The sequence below is a fragment of the Myotis brandtii genome, unplaced genomic scaffold (genome assembly GCF_000412655.1).
Source record: "Myotis brandtii unplaced genomic scaffold, ASM41265v1 scaffold125, whole genome shotgun sequence".
In the NCBI taxonomy this organism is placed as follows: Eukaryota; Metazoa; Chordata; class Mammalia; order Chiroptera; family Vespertilionidae; genus Myotis; species Myotis brandtii.
In genome coordinates, this window is record NW_005354385.1 from 4,164,016 (window position 1) to 4,174,712 (window position 10,697).

The following is a 10,697-nucleotide window of genomic DNA, read 5'->3' on the forward strand; positions in this document are numbered from 1 at the left end:
AGATTTCTCAATAGCATGATGATTGCACCCACTTTCAATTTTAATTTATGACACGGCATTCCCGAAGGAGTAATACTATTAAGAAATTCGATGGGAAAATTTTCCTTTTCAGCATCATCTGTGGAATCAATGGAATCATCAGTCAAATATGTGTGAAAATCTCCATCAAGTATATCCAAAATTTCTTCATTTAATTTTTGAACATGCTCATTTTTTTGGACAAAGAATTGCACATTTAGATATATTTTTAATATTATCTATAGATATAGTATTTCCAAAGGTATCTTCAATAGTAGATCCATTACAAATCATTTCACTTCTACTCTTCACTCTGAGGGCGGGTTCCTGCCTGAAACCTCGCCCTCCAGGAAACAGCTGGGGGAGGGCGCAGCCATTTCCAAGACGACCCCTGCAGGACTGACTTCCTTCCGGTTGGTCGCGGTTCTGGCCTTGATGTTACACCCAGGGTTTTTATATAAGTAGATACCTAGGGAGAGGATGACTCCTCCCAGTGAAATTTCCTCCTTGGGAATGAAGCGGTTGGATGGCTATGTCTAAATGGCTTTCCATCCTCGTTTTCTAAGAGGATCCATGTGCAAACTATCATTCTGTTGATGAATTTGAGTCATCAACTACTTGGAGGAACATAGAACTCTCACATGGGCCCATAAACAGGTCCAGGTACCTGCCTTTTTAAAAAGACAGTTTATTACTTTTGATCTTGCTATTTTCAGAGGCAGCTCTGTGAACTGTTGTAAGCAAGTGCAAGGATGGGCAGCTGTTCTAGGCAAGGTGAAAATCAAAGTTATATCTGGCCCATAATTCTGGCCTTAAGCGGCTGCCTCCTCCTTCATTTATTTTTGATAACATACTTAATTGGTTCCATGTGGGTAAAGCAATTTACCCTGAGATGATTATTTCCGCCAGTGGGATATGCAGGCTCAGGCATCTGCGAGAGAGAACAGTTGGCTTCTGCAGATGAAGTGTTTGAGTGTTTGCAGCTTTCAAAGAGGCCAGGTAATTCTACAAATTAAACACACACATTCACAAGTTCTGTTTATGAAAGGCAAAGCTCTAAGCAGAAAGGCAAAGTAAGCAAATGATTAGAACTGAGCAGCAAGTAAAAGCACATCAGCAGATCGGACAGAGATGACCTGGTCTGATATTCCTTGTGCATCCTCATCCTTAAATGCTAACAAAGCGTGACTCTCATGGGACACCTCCCCCCACCCCAGCATAAATGCAAGGTAGAGAATACAAGTAACTGGAGGACAGAAGAAGCAACTCAGGGGTGAGGAGAGGAGGGGATGGAGAGGAGGGGCTTCAGGATGGAGCTAGGAGCCTAGAGTGCATCTGCATCCCCAGGGGCCCCCAGTGCTGCCCCACGGACGGACGGACGTTGGACCTGGGCCTGAGAGGCCCCCCAGGAGGTTTCACCTCTGCATAGGCAACAACTATTTTAGCATTGGAGACGCCTTTCTTACCATCCCCAGGGATTCTTAACCATGTTGGGTCTGAGCAGATAGAAATATTACAAGGAACTAAAGAAATTGCCACCTTTGCAGGTACAAAATGGTCAAACATCAGGAAAGTTTTTATGATTGAACCTAATATTTATATGTACTTGTTGACCTGTCTACATAAGTTGGCACATAAAAGTAAGTCGTTGGAAATTCAGAGTGCCTTTTGTAATTGAAAAGTTTATTGAGATAATTGTAGATTAAGCAGTTGTAAGAAATAATATAGAAAGATTCCAGGTATACTTTACCCAGTTTCCCCCAATGGGAACATTTTGAAAAACTATAGACTAATATCACAGCCAGGTTATTGATATTGATACACCTATCCACTGGTCTTATTCAGACTCCCCAGTTTTATTTGTGTACATTGTGTGTGTGTGTGTGTGTGTGTGTGTGTGTGTGTGTGTGTTGAATTCTGCATAATTTTATCACATGTGTAGGTTTGTGTATTTACAACTAAGTCAAGACACTAAATAGTTTCAATAGCACATGATTCCTCTTGGCCTCACACCAAGCTCCCTCTAAACCTGTCCCTACCCTGGCAACCACTAATCTTTCCCCCATTTCTAAAATTTCCTCATTTTAAAATATTACATATAGTAAATGTTACATATAATATATAACATTTATGGGGATTGACTTTTTTCACTCAGCATAATTCCCTGGAAATTCATCCAAGTTGATGAATGTATTAATAGTTCATTTTTATAGCTGACTGGTGTTCTATAGCATGGAGGTACCACAGTTTAACCTTCACCCATTGAAGGACATCTGGATTGATTCCAGGTTTTGTCTATTACAAATAAAGTTGCTGTGAATATTTGTGTACAGATTTTTGTGAGGATGTGTTTCCTTTTCTCAGAGAAATAGGACCAAGAGTGCAATTGCTGAGTCATATGTTACTTGCATGTTGACTTTTTAAAGAAACTGTCAAGATGTTTTGAGATGGAAAATATAAAATAAAATAAAATAGAAGGTGGGGTGGGAACTGTGTGGAGGGGAGCCATAGCGGGAAAAAGAGGAACAACTGTAATAATCTGAACAATAAAGATTTAATTTAAAAAATGCAAATTAAAAAAAAATTTAAAAAATGTCAGCCACAATAAAATAAAATAAATTTAAAAAACAAAATTTAAATTAAAAAAAGTGAAAATGTCTAACTTCACAATGCAGGATTCTGTGCTTAGTCTAAAACATTACTCTTTTCTCTTGATCCTTTTTGTAGCCACACCATATCCTGGTGGATTTAAGTGTTTCACCTGTGAAAAGGCAGCGGACAATTATGAGTGCAACCGGTGGGCTCCAGACATCTACTGTCCTCGAGGTAAGCTCTCAGTAGACATATTGGGGTCCCAAGAGCTGACCAGGAGTGAACAGGCCTGTTTATCTTGATACGTCTATAGAAGGAAGCATGCTCATAATCTCATTCGCTTCTCTTGTGTAAGGCTATTTCGACTGCTTATACTACACCCATAACTTATCATCAAAAACTCTCAGAGTCATAAACTGATCCATGGGGTTGCCTCTTTTCTCACGAAGCGTCGTTGGAGCTCCAGGGAAGGTGAGTGATGCTCACCCCAGGCCCAGTCACATGCAGGACATGAAGAGAACAACCAGCCTCTAATCCACTCTTTGAAGCATTAGTCATTGCATAGTAACTTCCTTTATGCAAAGTATGAATCGATGTTCATATAAAGATTCCATTTATTGCACATCTTGCCGGAGGCTTTTATCCTGAGACTGCATGAAAGCAAGAATTCTAAATGTCATCGTTGCATAAATGAAAACCCTGAGCTTTTTAAACTGTTCAGTTCTCTTTGAAGGATGAGATGGATCCCCAATGGAAGCATGAAATTTTGACTCAAAGGCCCATTTCAAAATGAAGTAGATGCTTCATCATCATATTTCTTTTATCCTATTGAATTAAAAAGATGGTTATATTTGGCTACAGAGTCATGTTAATTGGCAAGTTTATTTTTGGAAGAAAGTATTCATTTGAAGGGGAGATGACAAGGACAGGGCATTTTATTGATAGATGTTTGAGCAATTAGTTCAGTGGGCTTTGCTGCTGATCGAATTTAGTTGTTAAAATGACTGAACACACCAACACCACATCTGCTATTTTTAACATAGGACAAGAGTTCTCGTGCTCACCCAGTGAAAGACACTGTTTCTCACGGAGCATTGGGCATTGGCAGAGCCTGGAAGCACCAATTAAGAGACAAGTGTCAGCTACTTAAACCAGTACTATTTAACCCAGGGGTGGGCAAACTTTTTGACTCAAGGGCCACAATGGGTTCTTAAACTGGACCAGAGGGCCGGAACAAAAGCATGGATGGAGTGTTTGTGTGAACTAATATCAATTCAAAGTAAACATCATTACATAAAAGGGTACGGTCTTTTTTTTTTTTTAGTTTTATTCATTTCAAACGGGCCGTAGTTTGCCCACGGCTGATTTAACCTATGGTGCCCACCTAGACTGCCCAACAGGAACTCCTGTGAGTCTTTTAAAAATCACTGGAACTTGTGCCCTGCGGTCCTAACACTTCAGCATGACCATCATTCCCTGGAAGGCTTATTAAAACACTGGCCAGTAGCTCAGTTGGTTAGAGTGTCGTCTTGATATACCAAGGTTGCAGGTTTGATCCCCAGTCAGGGCACATACAAGAATAAACCAATGAAGGCATTAAAAAAAATCAGTGTTTCTCTCTCTGTCTCTATCTCCCTTCTTTTCTCTCTCTTTAAAATCAAACAATAAATAAAACATTTTTAAGGCATTAAGAATTAAAATAAAACAAATTTCTGGCCCTACCCCTGTTCTCCCCCCTTCCAAGTTTCTGACTCAGGAAGTCTTGGAGGAGGCCTGAGAATTTGCATTTCCAAAGAGTACCAGCTGATGCAGAAGCTGCTGGGCTCCAGACCACACATTAAGAACCACAGTCTACACCAGTGGTTCCCAAACTTATTTGGCCTACCGCCCCCTTTCCAGAAAAAATATTACTCAGCGCCCCCTGGAAATTAATTTTTTTTTAAATTTTAATAGCAATTAAACAGAAAGATATATGTATTAATGTTTCTACCTTTTTCGTAAAATATAGTAAAGAAAGGTGTAAATTAGAAACATTGAAGTTTGAAATTATGAAACTATTTATTGAACTCAGAATAGAAAGGTAATACAAAAAAAGTTAAAACAAATGCACCTGTGGCCATCACCGCCCCCCTGGATCGCTGCAGCGCCCACCAGGGGGCGGTAGCACCCACTTTGGGAATCACTGGTCTACACACACTGAGCCGCCATCCCTGCACAGAGTATTTAAATATCCCCGGTAATTCTAGTGGACAGTCAGGAGCAAGAACCACTGGGAGCTCCTCTCCCCACTAGTAAAAAGTGTAATGTAGTATTGTCATCTCTAGATGCCTCTTGTTTACTTTGCACTAGAGATGCTAATGGGAAAGACCACAGGGAAGAGGAAAACATGGCGACACTAACGACTGGCTTAATCACAAGCCAGCTGTCCAGCCATCCGGGTGATCACAGAGGAGTCCTGCCTCACTGCCTTCTGCAGTCTCTCGCTCATTGCAGGCGAAGCCAGTGTTCTCTAACATTCCACCGCAGTGGGAACACTTGGTTAGGCTGCCGAGGGTCCTGGCAAAGCCACTGCTTCTCAAACTGGGCAACACATTCCAATCACGGGGTAAATTTTTAAAAATACTGATGCCCAGGTCATTCCCAGAGATGCACGTTTAAATGGTATAGAGTGTACCTGAGCATCAGGAGTTTTACAAGCTCCCTGCGGTTCTCAGATGTAGTGCCCTGACTGGGGATCAAACCTGCAACCATGACACAGGACACAGGCCCTTGGGGGATTATGCAGCGAAAGATAGGAATGGGGTTTCTTCTTTCAAGGAGCATGCAGTTTAGCTGGGCAGATAAGATCTGAACATCTGAGAACCACCAGTGACTCTGGATTCAAACAGGATGGTTTGCTTGTGTAGCCAATAACTTTTGGGTTGGTTCCTGTTGGGAAAAAGCTGGCAGATTAGCTTTGGCCACAGTTGCCAGTGCTCAGTACTGCTGTACAGGACATGGGACAGTGCTTCTCTCATTATTCCCTTAGCAGAGATGAGGAGAAGAAAAGGAGGGACTGTGGACTGTGGCTTGCTCAGGCTTTGGGCGGTATTTTAGAGAGACCCAGCCCAAGGCTGATGGTGTACAAGTATATCCCTGTCACGAAGAGAAAAACAGGTGACTGGTGGCAATCTGCTCGAATTCCCCACAGGAAAAGACGAAGGTCCCTCTTTATATTTTCTTTTGAGGACAAAATCTATCCTTCCAAAATACAGATATCCAAAATATCATTGACACAATTTTTTCTCCTCCTCCCTTTTTTTCCCTACTTTTATCTTTTTGTCTATTAATTTATAGGGGTAAATGGAAAGTGCCACCTTGAGGTTCATGACACAGGACACAGACGCTTGGGGGATTATGCAGCGAAAGATAGGAATGGGGTTTCTTCTTTCAAGGAGCATGCAGTTTAGCTGGGGAGATAAGATCTGAACATCTCAAATGTCACAAATAGCAGGACAAAGGCGAATGCCAAATGAAACATGGCATTAAATGCTGGGGAGTTAAAGGGAAGATTTGCTCTTTGGGGGCTGAGGTGGCGGGTGAGAATGTCATGGGCTCATCATGGGCTCGGAAGATGGGCAGTGGAGGGAGAAGGTGGAAGAGGACATGTCTTCTGGGAAGTCGCTCAGAGCAAAAGCATGGAGACCCGATGCCCCAAGTGAGCATGGTGGACAGGGAGAGAATTCAGCTGGGTATAGCAACTAGTTTATATCAGACAATAGTAGGAACAAGTAGGGGAGCCAGGTTATTTTTCTGGTACCTTAAATATTAGGTAAGGAATGGGTACTAAAGCCACACCCAGCTTACTTCTTTTTTTTTTTAATCCTCATCCAATGATATTTTTCCATTAATTTTTAGAGAGAGTGGAAGAGAGAGGGAAAGACAGAGAGTAACATCGATGTGAGAGAAACACATCGATTGATTGCCTCCCACATGCGTCCTAACCAGAGCCTGGGCCGGGGAGGATCCTGCAACCAAGGTATGTCCCCTTGACTAGACTCAAACCCAGGACCCTTCGGTCCACAGGCTGATGCTCTATTCACTGAGCTAAACTGGCCAGGGCACCAGCTTACTTCTTAACCAGCTCCACTGCCATAAGCCATTTATCCTTTCCTCTGGGTTTACTCCAAATTTTTCTACCAATGAAAATGCCATTGCTATTATTAGATTAAAATATAAAATGTGTCTAATTACTAGAAATTATGGATTAACCCTAGATTTGTGTTGTTGTTTTTTTCCTGTTAATTATGAGTTTGTTTGAAGCAGCTACAGGACTACCAACAGGCTTAGTAAGGGCAGCTCAGTAGCTGCTATGAAAAAAGCATACCAGCTTTTTGCAGCATTCCTGTTGTTTGTTGGTTTATTTTATGGCATGTCTAACTAGGTTTTAATTATTACATGATGTGAAAATAACTTGTTGAAAGTGAAAAAATAATGTATGTCACCATTTAATCTTATCTCTATGGGATAAGCCCACATCCCAAATTGCTTAGGGGAACGCCTGAGTTTCAAGAACATTGGAAAGCTAAACTCAGCCACGTGAATGCGTGTAGGACAGATTGTGTTTTAGCAGCTGAGGTAAAGCTTGCTTACTGATTCAGCAGACGGGTTGTGAAGCATCATTTGGTCAAATAAACATCAAGAAAGCCTTGCCCTGACTAGAATCACTGTGACAGGCAGTGGTGGCATCAGCCAGCCCCCTCCAGCCAACTCAGGCTCCCTGTCACTCCTAACTCTCCAAATGTGTGTTATGTAAGTACTTCTTCCTCCGTCACTTCGTTATTGCCTCTGGCACTTACAGATTCCTGGTACCACACTCCCTCCCTAGACATGAGAACTTGAGACGCCCTTCATAACCAATCACATTCCCTCACTTCGCTAGCCTTCTGTTGAGTCTTTGGCCCCTGAGCACTTCCTTTGCAATAACCTCAATTTCATCAACTGCTCATTATAAATCTGTGCAGTTTCCTTGACTTTGTGAACTGGCATGGGAAAGGATCTTGAAATCATATCCTAGGAGGGACCAGTTGAAAAAACTGGTAAAGGAAAAACAGGCGTTGAATGTCATGCTCTCAGGTCCACATGTTCTCTTGCCTTGACTTTCTTCTGTGCTGTACCAGGTAAGATGAAAAGCTTCTTGAGAGAAAGGGACCATATAAGTGTTTAAGATTCTCTGGAATTAAATGTCAAGTAAAAACCATCACAATTTTTTAAAAGGCTAGTTCTGTGTAGGCTACCTAAGGCACTAGGATTTCATGTTCCTTTTTAATTATGAAGTGCAGATGTCTCCCTCCAAGGCAGATTCTTCATTTGGAGTTATTACTGATATAAAATCAGATCGAGAGAAATCTTGAGATGGAGGGACACGTATCCTTTTGCTTCCAGCTTCTATGCTGCTCACTGTTGTGTGTTTTTTGTTGTTGTTTTTTTGAAAGTGAAGAAAGAAAAACATGGGCATGTCCCTTAATGAGTCTTTTAATATCCATTATCTGGAATAAGCAGGAATATAAATATGATCCCAGCTCCACTGAAGACAGGCCCATGGTTACAGGTTTTTAGGAAAGAGTCTTTGTTGTTGACTTTTTCAGACAGAGCCAGGCTGAGACAAACAGTCTTTTTGTTTAACTTTACCCAAGGGTAGAATTTGTCTCTGGTACACTCAGAATGTAGCCCTTCAAGGTTTCTACCATTCCTCAGGGTCTCTATTTCAGCTCCAAACCCCAGGAGGACCCGGGGCCTTGCATCTTTTATAGTTTATATAGTAACACCCCCATCTCATCCCAGGTAGAGAAATCAGCATTGGTCCCTGGGATTTCTCTTACTTTCTGGAGCGTTCATTTGCACATTTACAGAAGCTATTGGTTATATGTTATTCAGCACACTTGCTGCTATGTAATGAGATGCTGTTCAGATGATCTCTCTTGTCATATCAGTAAATGGAAGTCTCAGACTTCCTCCTTTTTATAAAGTTAAGATTTTGATTAAAGTTTAACATACATACCAGAAAGTGAATAGATCACAAGTGCAGAGCAAAATGAACATGCTGTGCTTGCCACCCATGTTAAGCAGTTGAACCCCAGAAGGCCATTGGAGTCCCTGGGTCATTAAACCACACCTCCCAAAGGTAACGCAATTGTGACTACTATCCTTGAGCTTTGTGTGAATGGAATCATATAGAACATACTCCTTTCTTTCCCACATTATATATGTGAAATGCATTCCTGTTTCATGAGCAGCAAAGTCATTCTTTCTCACAGATGTAGATCACTCTATGTATGTACCAAACTTCATCCATCCTACTGTTGATGGACATTTGGAGTGTTTCCAGTTTTGAATATGATGAGCATTCTTGCCCATGCCGTTTGGTATGCACCTGCGTCATTTCTGCTGGGCCTATCCCAGGAAGTGGGGTTCCTGGGTATGTAGCGTGTGTGCTGTGGCTATACTCGTTCCTGCCTAACAGTTTGCCAGGGCGGCTGTACCAATTTACGCTCTCCCAGCAGTGCCTGCAGGTGCCAGTTGCTGCACAGCCTTGCCAACATTCAGTATTGACAGAAACAGTAGAAGCTAGAAGTTAATGGAATGACATTTTAAAAGTGCTGAAAGTAAATAGCTGCCAACCTGGAATTCTAAACTGAGACTGTCAGCCTCACTTCTCTGCATTTCCTTTTTCTTCTGGCTGCCCTGCTAGCTCTGGATTCCTACATGTGCTTCCCAATTCCCTTGAGACTGACAAAAGCTCTGCTCAGCTTTTCTGCCCCTTTGCAGAATTTTCTGCTTGGCTACTCAGCCTCTGTTCCCATGCAGGTGCCTCAAGGGGAGAACAGGTATAGAATGTCAGGCTCAACTCAATGTGTTCTTCATTTTGCTGGTGCCTTACTCTTCAAATCCTATCTGCCTCGGTCCACTCCTATGCTTTCATGCAGATTTTGGGTGTTATTTTAATTTTACTCTGTTTTTGTTGTTAAGAAGGGACAGGTTAATTCATCTAAGCTGGCACTGTAATTTTCAGATTTATTCTTTAATTAGAATTTTTCAAGAAATTTTTAAACCAAATGTTCTACTATCAACCTTAAGATTTTTTTTCCCCTTGTAATCTGAGAGCATCAAACTTACTCCAGTTCATAGCGTTTACATCAGGTATTTTCTGCTAACACAGTTGTCTCAGATAGGAAGCATCCATTTGATGCCTTTGTCTTATAATTTTTATTTTAATTACTTACCACTGTAAAGTCCAGTTTCTCCAACTGTTGCTGAAAGTTCTACCCAATGCAATAAGGCAAGAAAATGACATAAAAGGCATACAGATTGGAAATGAAGAAATAAAACTGTTTCTTATCACACAGGACCTGACTTTTGAGGAGTTGTTGATATTTCTCCTTAGAAAATCAAGTTACTCTCAAGAACAGTATGGCATTTTCTTAAACGGCTACACATGCAACTGCCATATAACCAGTAATTCTATTTCTCCAATTTATCCCAGAGAATTGAAAATGTATGTTCACATAAAAACCTCTACACAAATGTTGATAGCAGCTTTATTAATAACTAGAAGCCCGGTGCACGAAATTCATTCATGGGGGAGTGTCCCTCAGCCCAGCCTGCACCCTCTCCAATCTGGGACCCCTCGAGGGATGTCTGACTGCCCGTTTAGGCCCGATCCCATCGGGTATCCCTCTCACCATCCAGGACTGCTGGCTCCGAACCATTCGCCTGCCCGATTGCCCCTAACTGCTTCTGCCTGCCAGCCTGATCACCCCCTAACCACTCCCCTGTCAGCCTGATCGATGCCTAACTGCTCTCCCCTGCTGGCCTGGTCACCCCTAACTGCCCTCCCCTGCAGGCCTGGGTCCCCCCCAACTGTCCTCCCCTGCAGGCCTGGTTGCCCCCAACTGCCCTCCCTTTCAGGCCTTATCCCTCCCAACTGCCCTTCCCTGCTGGCTTGATTGCCCACAACTGCCCTCCCCTGCCGGCCATCTTGTGTCCACATAGGGGCAGCCATCTTGTGTGTTGGAGTGATGGTCAATTTGCATATTACCTCTTTATTA

General features: G+C 42.2%; 1 protein-coding gene across 3 annotated transcripts in view; it reads left to right on the forward strand.

The window, feature by feature from the left end:
• LYPD6 (LY6/PLAUR domain containing 6) overlaps positions 1-10,697 on the forward strand; it is a 109,161-nt gene that overhangs the window by 88,367 nt on the left and 10,097 nt on the right. For all 3 annotated transcript variants that reach the window (XM_014534036.1, XM_014534037.1, XM_005859296.2), the window contains exon 3: positions 2,746-2,844. In XM_014534036.1, coding sequence (XP_014389522.1) covers positions 2,746-2,844 — 99 coding nt within the window. The remainder of the gene's footprint in view (positions 1-2,745; positions 2,845-10,697) is intronic.